Source organism: Diadema antillarum, unplaced genomic scaffold, assembly GCF_040938485.1.
Source record: "Diadema antillarum isolate AM-2024a unplaced genomic scaffold, OU_Dant_1.0 seq00000119_RagTag, whole genome shotgun sequence".
NCBI lineage: Eukaryota > Metazoa > Echinodermata > Echinoidea > Diadematoida > Diadematidae > Diadema > Diadema antillarum.
This window is the reverse complement of record NW_027271200.1, coordinates 598,835-611,597: the sequence shown is the minus strand read 5'-3', so window position 1 is coordinate 611,597 and position 12,763 is coordinate 598,835. Positions and strand designations below refer to the sequence as shown.

General features: G+C 36.9%; 1 protein-coding gene across 2 annotated transcripts in view; it reads right to left on the bottom strand.

The window, feature by feature from the left end:
- Window positions 1-12,763, bottom strand: part of LOC139727114 (heterogeneous nuclear ribonucleoprotein A/B-like) — a 36,596-nt gene that overhangs the window by 17,925 nt on the left and 5,908 nt on the right. For both annotated transcript variants that reach the window (XM_071638091.1, XM_071638092.1), the window contains exons 2-6: window positions 10,868-10,908; window positions 9,126-9,253; window positions 7,756-7,917; window positions 5,111-5,239; window positions 3,249-3,339 (exon numbers count right to left, since the gene is read on the bottom strand). In XM_071638091.1, the coding sequence (XP_071494192.1) occupies window positions 3,249-3,339; window positions 5,111-5,239; window positions 7,756-7,917; window positions 9,126-9,253; window positions 10,868-10,908 (551 nt within the window). The remainder of the gene's footprint in view (window positions 1-3,248; window positions 3,340-5,110; window positions 5,240-7,755; window positions 7,918-9,125; window positions 9,254-10,867; window positions 10,909-12,763) is intronic.

Below are 12,763 nucleotides of genomic sequence, written 5' to 3'. Positions count from 1 at the left end.
AACTGCCCTAGACCCATGGTACAGTGCACAAGAGAAAACAAGTTCTTCTTGGAAATGGTACTAGTATGTGGCACAGGGAGTGAATTAAGTGACTCCTATTGTGATGTAAAAGATTCGTCCATGCAGAGACGTCCTGTAAATTTTTGTTCTGCCATATAATTTTACAAGCAATCTGCATTTCATTATAACAGATCTCATTTACTTTTTCTCTATTAATGGCGTTTGAAAATAACTTTGCTGTGTCAAGAATCTTGCTACAACAGTGTTCATGGTAAGAAAATTTTGCACCATACACTTCACAATTCTGGGAGCTGAATTTTTACTTTGTTTGAACAAACTTTCATTTTAAGTATGCAAGTCATAACAGGAACACCCTCTACCTAGTTTGATAACAATCTTGGATAAATTGAGTAATTGTATTTTTAACATAATGAGAACATTGGGCACCCTTGGTGAAGGGGTACATAAATCCACAAGCCGCTGACAGTGATCATCAAGTCACTCATGACAATACCATACCTAATGAATTTCCTTGTGCTCTAATTGTCGTATTTTCAAATTTTACTCTGTTCATTTTCTATTTTTCCTCAAGTCCTCATCTAGTGCCCACAGGAGATGCATACACTCCTATGTCACCCTCTCAAAGCTCTTTGTGTAGCAAAATAGTTTTATTTGGGCGCTTCCATCATTCACATTTTTGAGCCATGTTAAACTCTTTGCATACTTTCGGCTGTCCTAATAGGAATCATTAACTTCTCGAACACATGTCAGAAATGTGCCAATTGCATGCACAAGCTAAGCATCTAAAAAGTCTACTCTTACATCAGTGCACTATCATTTGATGGAGCAGTGTTGGAAGTTATTTGCGATCAATTTTGGCAGTTCCTTTCACATTTTTTATTTTCTAGTTGGTCAGGAAGAAGTGACTTGTTTCCTGCCCTAAGAGATGCAACTACACAAATACGTACAGTACATGTGCACTATGTGACAAACACCATTGAGGCATAATAAATATTTTAAGAACTTAAAGGTCCTGTTTACCTTTGGGAGCAGTGATTTTAAAAATGTTCAAATATAACATTTGATGCATATGTGTAGGTCTCTCGTATTACAAAACATCCTACCATACAAAATTTTTGCAATACAGCCTAAAATATAAGGAGATATCAGTATTTTTCTCATTAAACCATAACTGTAGACGGTTTAGTCTGGAAACATTGTTGTTATAACTATTCTTCACATTTTCTGTATTTAACAATCCTTAACATCAATTATACGGATTCAAATTTTTATTGTGGTTGTTTCTATCCCTAACTCACATTTCAGAACTATTTAAAAGCACTAATGCAGGGTTTTTGTTTTTTCTGCAAATGGTAACTTATGCCTTTAAAACAATTTAATGTGTTAACTGTACAACAAGGGAAGAAATAGCAGCATCTCATCAATACATTCCAGATATAAGATAATGATAAAAGTCATAACCAGTCTCAAACACAGTTACAAATTTCTCAAGCATATCATATTTTCAGACAACTGCTAAGTCATAGTCTTGGTTGTTCCTCACTTCTGCAAAGTCAGAAGATATGCTAGACAGGCGTTTACTGCATCGATACATAAACAGAGCACCCAAAGCTAAACCTTGCACAACTGCTTCAGCAAAACTAGATTACAAACTGTTGAAGAACATCAGCTCGGATTTGCATTGGCTGGGGCAACTACTTAATGTAATATCAATGTATGCATACTACTCGCTTGTCTTCTGAGTTTAAGATCAAAATCTCTTTTGCATTTACGTAAAGAGTGCTTTTTGAACAGTCTTCAAGTGACAGTCTGGACTGATATTAAAAACATATGATGCATCCTTCAAGAAACTGAAGTACAATCAGATAAATTGAAGAAACATTTCAGCGCATACATGCCCCCCCTTAAAAAAAAAATGGAAGTGACATTTTACAAAAGGCCATGATAATGCTACCCGAGGAGGGCCTTGTTCCTAGAAAATTGAATTGCGATACAATGCAACTATACATCAAACACAGGTATCACCCACAAGCTGTGTTTGATCCCCGCATTCCGTTGCTGAAAAAGCATTTGATTTTCTTTCAACATTCAGATTAAATCATCGTGGACAAGTAGTCTGAAATTAGCTGAAATAAATTCCTACAAAATAAGTAGTTAGCACATGGTCTGCATTCGTCTACATATCGCAGTAAATGACAGCAAGTATTGAAAAGTAAGCTATAATATGCCATCTGTGTCAAATACATGCATGTGTAAATGAAGTCAATACAGGATAAGAAAGTCTAGGCTACCTCAATATCCACAGAATTTTGTTGTTCGATTGATAAAGTCACATTCAATTTTATGTTGACTTCAGTCCCTGATCAAACATTCTGTGACAAAACATAGATGTCAATTTGTGGGACTATATGATCATCTAATGCCGTAGTGATTTCGTTGGCATTGAGTTTATGATCACATTTATCGCAGCTTGTTGTTCACATTTTGTTGAATGTCTGATGTGTGTGAATTACAACATTTTTACTCCGAAAGTCTGATTATCAAATATTATACTGTTTATAGTGAAAAACATTTGCTGGTTGCGACTGAAAATATGACTCGGTAAAATTTTCATGGGGGCTGTTATTGCAGGAGCTGTGTACGTTGCTCAGATGTGGCATAACACATCTCTATGAACATTATGCTATCTCCAAGTACATACACGCAATGCTATCTTCATGAGACTGTGATTGCTGTAGCTGATGAAAACTGACCTTCAAATCAAATCTGTACTGTTTTTAGCTACTGGTTTTTAATTTACACAATATAATAAAGTTCTCCTGAATAACTATCAGCTCACTGGTAGTGACTATGCCCTTTTTGCTACAATGTTGGCAGCTTTATTGACTATGATGGATAAGTCAACTATGTGTTTGATGACAATCAAACTCAAAGTTGCAGTATATTTGACATTTGTGTATGATGCAAAGTTTCTAGCAAATTGGGCCCAGATGTTTTCTAGGTCCAAACACGAAATGACTTGCCACTTTTCAAAGTCTCACAATATTCCATACCTTCAAAATTCCCTTTAGAAGAAACTTGCCCGTCTGCCCCTTCGATGGCATCAATAAAGGTCATCTTTTTTCTTTCGCGAGTGATCCCATTCAGCCATGAAGCATGTTCAGAGGTAGTGGCCCTTTTAAAGATGGGTAAAAACATGAAGAGCAACAAAAAATACCAGATCTTACCTCCTCGCCCCCTTCGGTGCATCATGCCGCCTCTCATTGACTTCTGATGTTGCCTTTCTTCTCTTGACACCGCTTCACTCACCTCCACTTTCTGTTTGTAAATGAGGAAAGATAAATATTGTCATATTGTCAATGGGTATTTAAGTGTGCAACATCAAGTTACATTATATCTACTTTGGGAGTTATGTTCCAGAGATCACAGAATAGGAGTGGTTGGTAAACAAGAACAGGATTAATGATGGAGTCTGGATGACAACAAAAGGGGGGTGGTTACTTGAGGCATAGATGACATACAAAATAAAAGTTGCTTGGTTAGGGTTTTTTTTTACATTGTCACCTTGCATTTTATCCTATAATCCTTACCATGCTTTGTTCATCTACTAGTCCTCTGCTTGACAGCCTGCTTTCCTGATTGGCACAGATGTTTGGAAACTTGGTACTAGCAAATAGAGATTACCAAATCCCTTTCATCCCTATCCTGTCACAAGAGGCATTTAATCCCTATTGTGTCACTAGGGACCTATCTGTTGGAATAGGGCAAATCGTTAATCCCTCAATGGGTTGGCTACCTCACAATTAGGCCAAATTTGGAAGAATTGACCTGTTAAGGACTGACTGATTTGCTACAACACTCATTTCCCACAGACACCTGCCCGATTATACTTGGGATTTGTCTTCAACAGGTAAACTGAATGCTGATGAAAGTGCACAACAAATTTAAGCTAAGTGCCTTGGATCACTTAGGATCACATAATGGTAAAGATTAATGTAAGATGCAGAGCTTTTTCTTAGGATAGAGATGTAAAGAAACTGAGAAGACCCAGAGAGGGAGAAAGCCAGATTATTTTCAGCTTTTGCTCTCACATATTACTAAGCACATGAAACAAGCACAACCAGGGCATCCACGATCAAATATTCTTATTCATACTTGTACAATATGTGCCATTGAATTTAGCCAAATCCTTCTACTGGCACACTCTCTGGCCAACATGTTCCATATGTGACCCTGCATCACAAAACCAACAAAAAGTTGCACCCCTTGATTTTATGAGAGGTCTCAAAAAAAAGGTGAAATGGGTCAACCACATCAATCTTGAGTTCTTCATATTTTCTGAAAGAGCTTTTCTTCTACATTATTCTTTAGTTTGGGATCATAAAATGAATGGGAAAATGAGTTTTCAGCAGTTTTTCTACTTTTCTTTTTGTAGATTAGTGTGATCAGGTATGTCGGAGAGGCCTTGTTTAATTTCTTGAAAATCCTTTGCACACTCATTCACTTTCAGCTCTAATAACTTTTAAAGGGACAATGCTATTGCTTTGAAAAATGGCATTAATCATGGACGGAATGTGCTGATAGAGCATGCTCAATTTCAGCTTAATCTGATAATCCCTTCATTGTTGTTGCTACAATGGTTTACATCTTGCTCTTTGTCCCATTCATCAAGGAGCTAGCAAGGTTTGGTAAAGATTAAGTGCTTTAACAGACCCTGTACTTCACAGCCTCTTTTTCTCAGTTCACACTTTTCCAATGTGTGTTTTGTTTCCGATATTTACATAGGTTAAGGAGAGTTCAGTTGAATTGAGTTATACATCATTTGAAAGCTTAGAGTCTGCTCTTTCAGAATCTGCCTGAACTATAATCCATGTCTGGCGACTTTTTGTTGGTTTTGTGATGCAAGGTTACTTATTTACCCTATAAAATCAATCCAGTGCATTGTTACACTTAACACATGCACAGCAGTTTGACAAAATATCAATTTTTTTTTTTTAAATAACAAGAAAGGGCACTTTGGAAGCTGGCCTTGGGTGGAGTAGCTCTACTATTGATATAATTGATAAAAATCAAATCTAAACACTCTTACCCTCGATCCAATGTGGTGAAACCTCTTGGTTTGTGCTGCTTGTGCTTCATCAGATGTTTCGTAGGTGACAAATCCAAAGCCAAACCTCCTCTTTGTGTTCTTGTCTTCTGGGAATTCAGACTCCACGACCTACAAAAATAAAGGTAGTTTGAACTGAGTGCTACAAATCACATCACTTGCAAAAGACTCACTAACAAGTATTGAAATTCTGAAAGATCTTTCTTCATCTTGATCCCTGACACTCTACAAATGTTCATGTTAAAAAAAGAGGCATGGCTGTGTAAGGTCCTGGTAATCTCAAAGTCTTCCTTACATTTTAAATTGATAACTGACAAATGTCTTATGGGTCTGATCCAAAAATCAAGAGTGCGCGACGGGACGGAATTTGAATGGGTTTTTTATTTAAAACAAAAAAAGGTTAAGTGTTAGCAGCCATTTATTACTGCAAATGTGTTAAGCTTACATGAAGACATCACACTGCACTATGGACAAGATCGGCATCTGTTTTGTTTCCATGGTAACAACATATATTATTAGCGCGACGGGACGGACTGAAAAAATCACTGGTTTTTGTGAAGAAGATTCAAAGGAGAATTAATTCAAAGTTAATGAGCAATACAGAACATGTCGTGTAGTGTTTGTTTGTCAATGTTCCAAACATCACTTGCACAAATAGAGAAACATCTAGATCTAATAGATTTTATTTTTTAGGTAATTTTCTCCAAAGCTGTTGAAGTCCGTCCCGTCACGTGACGGGACGGACAAAAGTGAACTATGTACAAAACGAATGGGAAATTCTAGAGAATCGGCTAATTTTCATCAAAATGTATTTAAACTTTGGAAAACATAGTTTTATTACATCTTAATGTAGATTAAGCACACCAAGATTCAAACTATTAATGAATGCTGAAAAATTTGACCAAAAATTATTATCATACGGCAAAAAACTCTCATTTTACAAGAATTCTTATACTTTTGGTACAGTAATCCTTGATTTTCTTTCTCGGGGAAAATTACTTCTCATGAATGAAAATGTTGCAATGACATTCATTTGCTCAAAGATTGAATCTTTCCATCAAGATCTGATCACCAATGCAAAGGCTGGAATCAAAAATTTTACTGCCGTGACGGGACGGAATTAAAAAAACACACTGCTTTTTGAACAAAATAAAAAAAAAATTGTATCAACGTTGATGACCCAGACTTGCCATGCAATGTGACATTGTTTTCTACTAATATTCCCTACATTCCTTCAATGAAAAAGCTTTCATACAGATCTAATGTATTATAGTTTTTCAGTAATTTCCTCGAAAGGTGTTGAATTCCATCCCATAGCGCAATAAATGATATGCAAAACAAAATTAATGATATGCACAATGTACAAAACAAATGGGAAATTTTCAACACTGACTAATCTGCATCAAAATGTGTTCAAACCTGTGGTTAACACAGTTTTTATAACATTTTAGTGTAGAGTACTAAGATTTTACTAAGATAAGTCTTTTTATTCTGTTCAAGTTAGGGACACTCTTTTTCTAGCCCATTGTGGTATAATAGTTTTGTCCCATCACACCTACCATTGTTAACATGTGCAGTCCGTCCCGTCGCACCTACCATTGTTTACATGTGCAGTCCGTCCCGTCGCGTCTACCATTTAGTAAAGTCCGTCCCGTCGCGCGACGGGACGGACATTATGTTGGACAATGATAATTTTCTTATGAATAGAGAATTATTTGATTTAGTGTCATGGATATAGAGCCCCACTAATTCATTGATACATTGTGGAATATGAGTGACCAAACTCAAGTCTATCATACAGAAAAAATGATAATTTGGTGTCAAAGTATTGAAAAACATGTTTTTTCAAGAAAAAATGAAGATTTTGACCCAAAATTTAACTATAATGAGAAAAATGAATACCAGATATGAATTGCTCCTAGGAAGGGTACTCTATGAAAAGAATCGATGTCTCCCCTACTTTTGTAATTTTTGTGCAAATTACTTGAAAAAGTAATGTCCGTCCCGTCGCGCAAAGAGGGCGCTTTTCCTGTTTTACCGGTAATTTACGGAAAAGTCTGACATCAAATATATTAGACATGTACTTTTCTGAAAACTGCAGATTCTCAGCTTTAATATGATATATAACATGAAATACAAGTGTCAATATGAAAATTTAGTCCAAGTGAACACTATTTTTGGATCAGACCCTTATGTGCTACCAGACAGATTCACTGAAAATTTCTTTATACGTAATCATCTTCTGCATACGGTACATGCCGTCCAAAAATGGAAGGATGTGCAAAGGCACTACTGTCACAATAGTTTTTGACAGTTGTGATAAGCCTGGTTATACAGAGCGGACATCAAACAATACATTAGCATTTCTACAAATACAGTGCACTTCTGTTATTTAACCAACATGGTTAAAACAATTTCTTTTTAACAACTAAGCAGGTGTTCAAGTAAAAATTCTGGTCCAAAACTAGCCATTTTTATAGTATAAAATATACTGGCTACTTGCCTACAATGAAATACAACTGCCAGTCCCAAGGGCTTTGTCAGAACAGGAGTCGCCTGTAAATGTAAATTGTGTTTTACTCTCCGTATTTGACTGCCTTACTAGAAAAATGGAAGTAAACACTCACTGTTCCGAACTGGCTGAAGTAGTCTACGATTTGTTCATCTTTGAGTTCTGGCCCAATGCCACCAATGAAGATCTTCTTCTTCTTCTCAGGCTTCTTCAGAGCAATGGCTGGCTTGGGATCGATGCTCTTGCCATCCACTTGGTGGTCTTGCTGTGCAAGTACCTGCATAAGATAAAAGCACATATTATTATCAGTTATTATCAGGACAGATTATTTTCAGTCACAGAGACTGTGATTGAACATTTCTACACATTGTTTGAACCAGTGACAACATACTGTAAGCAAGATAATTTCATGGCATGAATTTGTCGCGAATTGCCACTGGCATTCTAATTTCACAAATCTTTCCTATCGCAACATTTGCAAAATCAAATTACAATGCATGTGAACACTTTTGGTCTGACAGTATCCAACCCCTACACTGAAATAGGCCTTTGAATTTAAAATAAAATTTCTTGGTTATACGATAAAGTTACAATTCTATGTGAAGTGGTAACATAGGACTATGGCTTGGCAGCATTTCATCGATTCATTGGCAATTACAATTACACCTCCTTTACCAACCTTCTACAACCTTACCTAAGTCTGAGACTTCATACTTTTACTTAATAAACCCACATCTGTATCAGTCTGTTTTGTTTTGTTTTTGTTGTTGGTTTTTTTTTTTGCGGGGGGGGGGGGGTGTTTTTGTTCTTTTATCTTTACATACAGACAAAATGTACAAAGTCACAAGCTCCCTGGAGACAGATAATCTTTTGAAAGTTATTGCAAAGGACACCATAAAAACGCGAGTCTTACTTAAGAACACACTGAGATAGAAAAACGGGCAATCTATGCTCCCCTCTTCAAGGTAAACAAATTGTGTCATCATTTAAATATTAAAGTCCACATCCTGAGAGCACTCTTTTCATCATTTTCACATTAATGTGTATGATTATTTTTTCTGCATGCAAGCATATGTGGAAACCCCTCTCATTTACCATTGTTATTGCCTTGTAGAGCAAAATTAAAACCTGACGTCAACTTTAATTGGACATAAAAAGACTGTCCCTTGATGTTCATCTTTATTGAGATACAAGAGGTAGCCTGGCAACAAAGTCTGCACTCACAATTCATTGCGGTTTTCAGAGGCTCAGTATCAGTGTTATAAGGGAGATCAGCATTTTCTTATCAAGTCTACAATTAGGTACCACATCAGGACATACCCCCATATAGTGTTGTGCTCTTGTCGCTGGTAGCTGGTAGGGAGCAGGGATGTGCTCACTTGAATGTTTCTTGGCTTGTGTCCTCCCCAAGGCTAACAAAATGCCCCATAGCAGCATACAATGTACAAATGTGTATAATGCATACATCAGCAGTAAAGCACTTACTTTTGAGACAGAGTCTTTGCTTGAGAACAGTACGAACCCAAAGCCGCGTGGCTTTTGGGTCATCGGGTCTTTCTTTATGTCGCAATCCACAACATCTCCAAATGCTGAGAAGTACTTCTTCAGGCTGTCTGTGATACAGAAAATGCAAAGAAACTCCAAAATAATCTTTTGTCTACATTTACATATTGAGAAAAAAAAATTAAGGCAAAATTTCCATAGCCCATACTAAATTCATTTTCATCTTTTTATGAGAAAAAGATACAAGTACAGTTTAAAGCAGTTTGTAGAATACAGTATCACTTAAACAATCGCATGGACCTGTGAAACGATTTATTCCCCAGCAATTTGCATTGTGATGTTGCTTGAAACCACTGGGCTGAGATACGCATAATCTGAAAGGAAGTGTTCACTACTGTTAAAGTGGTTTCTTTCGCGTACAGAAACTTTCGCGGTTTCCATCAGTGCCGACTTTTTCGCATGTGTTTAAATTCGCGGTCGGTAATGATAGCGTTGTAACAAGCCATGAGTTCAAAATATTTTCGCGTGACGTTAAATTCGCGGTTCAACCTCAAAGCGCAAAAATAAAACCACCGCGAAAGAAACCACTTTTACAGTATGTCATTAAGAGCAGATCGCTCCTAGGCTGTGTTTATGCTTCCCTTTTTCGGGCCAGAATCAGCGTTTTGAATCGTGATTAATGCAAAACGCTGTTGCGTTCACGCTCACTTCGATAGAAACGCTTATTAAAAACGCCAATCCAAAACGCACAAAAAGTGCGTTTACGATCTGCGTTTCTGACTAATCACGTTGGACGGGGAAGCATAGACGCAACAGCGTTTCTAAACGCGTTCAGAGTGAAGTCATCTAAATGCCTTTCTGGTTCACGTGAAAAAGCGCGCGCCGCCCGGCCAGCCAGCTACCCTGGCCTGTGCAGTTTGCCCATGTACTGTGCATACGCATGTCTTTCCCAGCTGCTCTCCCAGGCCAGGCCACCGATCGCAGTGCGCCCCCCAATTTGACCTGCCTCTGCTGAGGTCAGCGAAGCAATAGCAAATGCTCATTCCAAGGCTGGAAGAAAGTGAGCATAAACAGTGCTCCCGTGAACGGCGTTTTGAATCAGCGTTTTGAATCAGCGTTTCAAAACGCTGATTCTGCCTTCACAAATTGAGCATAAACACACCCTTAGTGCCCAATGAATTTCATTCCAATGTGGCAAAAACAAAGAGCCGTCTGCTATTTGCTTTTATGTGCAGTTCACAATTACAAGAAATATCACTGAAGTCAATTATTATCCCCACCTAGCACTTCTGTACTGGCAGACTCCAGAGACTAACAAACAGTTTTTCTGTAAATATTTTTTTGTAAATAATTGTTACAATATTGATATATAGACATCACATGTGTGCCTAATTTCCTCTGAACCATTTAAAAACTGAACAATATCCATCAGCTTTTTTTGTTTTTTTTTACTAATTGGGGGTCATAATGTACTCCAAAAGCCAGAGTATCTCTGCTCCTCTTGAAAAATATGTCTTGAACAACTTTACATCACAATTACAATCACCAAAAGTGCAAAATTTCTTATGAAACTCTACGGAATTCAATCTGCAAGGCTCTTTTCTGATTTGGAGGCCAAAATGTATTGTTATCACGGCAATGCACAACTTTACAATACATTCACCATGTGTGCAAAATTTCTTCAATACCACATATACACTGGACAGAACTTTCAATCTGCTTACCATTTGTTGTGTCCCATGCAAGGCCTCCGACGAACAATTTTCTGCAATAAATAAAATTACATACAAACTCATGTCAGTTTGGCCAAAGCTCACAGATTCAAATGGTCAGGGTAACTCACACACATACCAAAAAAAAAAAAAAAAAAAAAAACTTCATCAAGACATGCAAATCTCTTTGTGCTAAAGAAACATTCTCATATCAATACAAAATTACAGAGAGAATACTCTACTGTGGTCAAGGTCTTATTCTGTACTTGACAACTTACAGAACAGGGTTTATAAATTGAGCTATGAACCATATTAGCAAGGCACCTATTCACCCTTTCACTTGATCTCTACCAAGGAGCTTACATTTTTGCTAGCATGTGCTGATTCATTTTCTGATTGTCTGTTATACTTTCTGCAAAAACTTGTAGATCTAATACATATACAAAAAAAAAAAAAAAAAAAAAAAATGGGGTGGTCAGGGATGGACCAAGGAGCAACTTGATATTTTTGGAAGGTGATCTGCATGTAGATGTGCATATTAATCCACAAATTTTCAAGAGGACATCCTCTGACAATTTTCACAGCCTCAAAGCAATATTGTAACAGCTCAATAAAGGAAAAGTTACTGAAAAAGTGGATATTTTCGCGCGACTAATTTTTTGTGGCCAGGTAAGAGGAGTTTCGCGTGTTTTTAATTCCGCATAATCAAGACATCAACTACTGGAACATATAGCAAGCAAAAATATTCACGCCCTTTTATTTTCATGCTAGTTTCTGGTTGCGCAAAATGCACAAAAATTACCACTTTTACAGTACCTCCATCAGGCTGGTTATGTTTTTGCCAGTATTGGTTTCTTCCTACATCCTTTTTTGTTAACAGCTTCATGTAAAAAGCTGCACAACATTTCAAACATGTATTTCAGAAGTCAAGAATGAGTCAAGGAATTTTTATTCAAAATTAACATTGCCAGTATTCATATACATGTATGTTGCATCAGTATACACGTAAGAAAGTACTACTGTGTTCCTCAACTGCCAGGACACACTGTACATCGCCAGGGCTCTGACATCAGCAGTGGCACGGAGCCACTAAAAATTTAAAGGGCCATCAAATCTCCAAAAATGCTATCCCTTGGTGGCCCTAACAGGTGGCTTAAATTCAAAATGAATTCTTATATTTCCTCTTATTTCAGGCTACCAAAATTTCAGATTCAAAGGTTCAGTGGCCCAAACAGGCCACCAAGGAAAAAAATTTAAAAAGACCAAAAAAAAAAAAAAAGGTTTATCTGTTACACAGAGTTCTCTCATTTCTTCAAGCTTTAATCAAGTTAATCTTATGTCACTATGCATTAAATCAGTATAATTCATAAACTTGTGGTGACTTTCTTTTTCCTTGTGTCATTGCCACCTGGGATATTGTTTGCCAAGGAAACACAAACACAATCAAACACACACACACACACACACACACACATATACACTCACAAAACAAACTTCAATAGTGTGTACATCTCTCACTTCCAGAGCATGCTTTAAAAAATAAAAAAAAATAAAAAATCTTTTTTTTTTTCTAAATCCAGACATTTTGCTGGGTAGTTCTGAAACCATTGTGTAAAAACCTTATGTGATACTCGGCACACAATGGCTTGAATACAATAAACTATACATACAATGTATACACTACACACACGATACACACACTGCATTAATAAATCTGTGTGAAATATGTACAGTACGAATCTTTCTTTAAATATATGTTACCGCATACAGCTAAGACTACAGCAGAATTTGGTTTTCGAACTAAGCACTCTTGCATGTGATTTTAATATCAAGCGACAACGTTGCATCTGCTCTGATTTGAGTGGTCTATACCAGACTATAATACCCTGTTAATCTGTTGAGGACAAA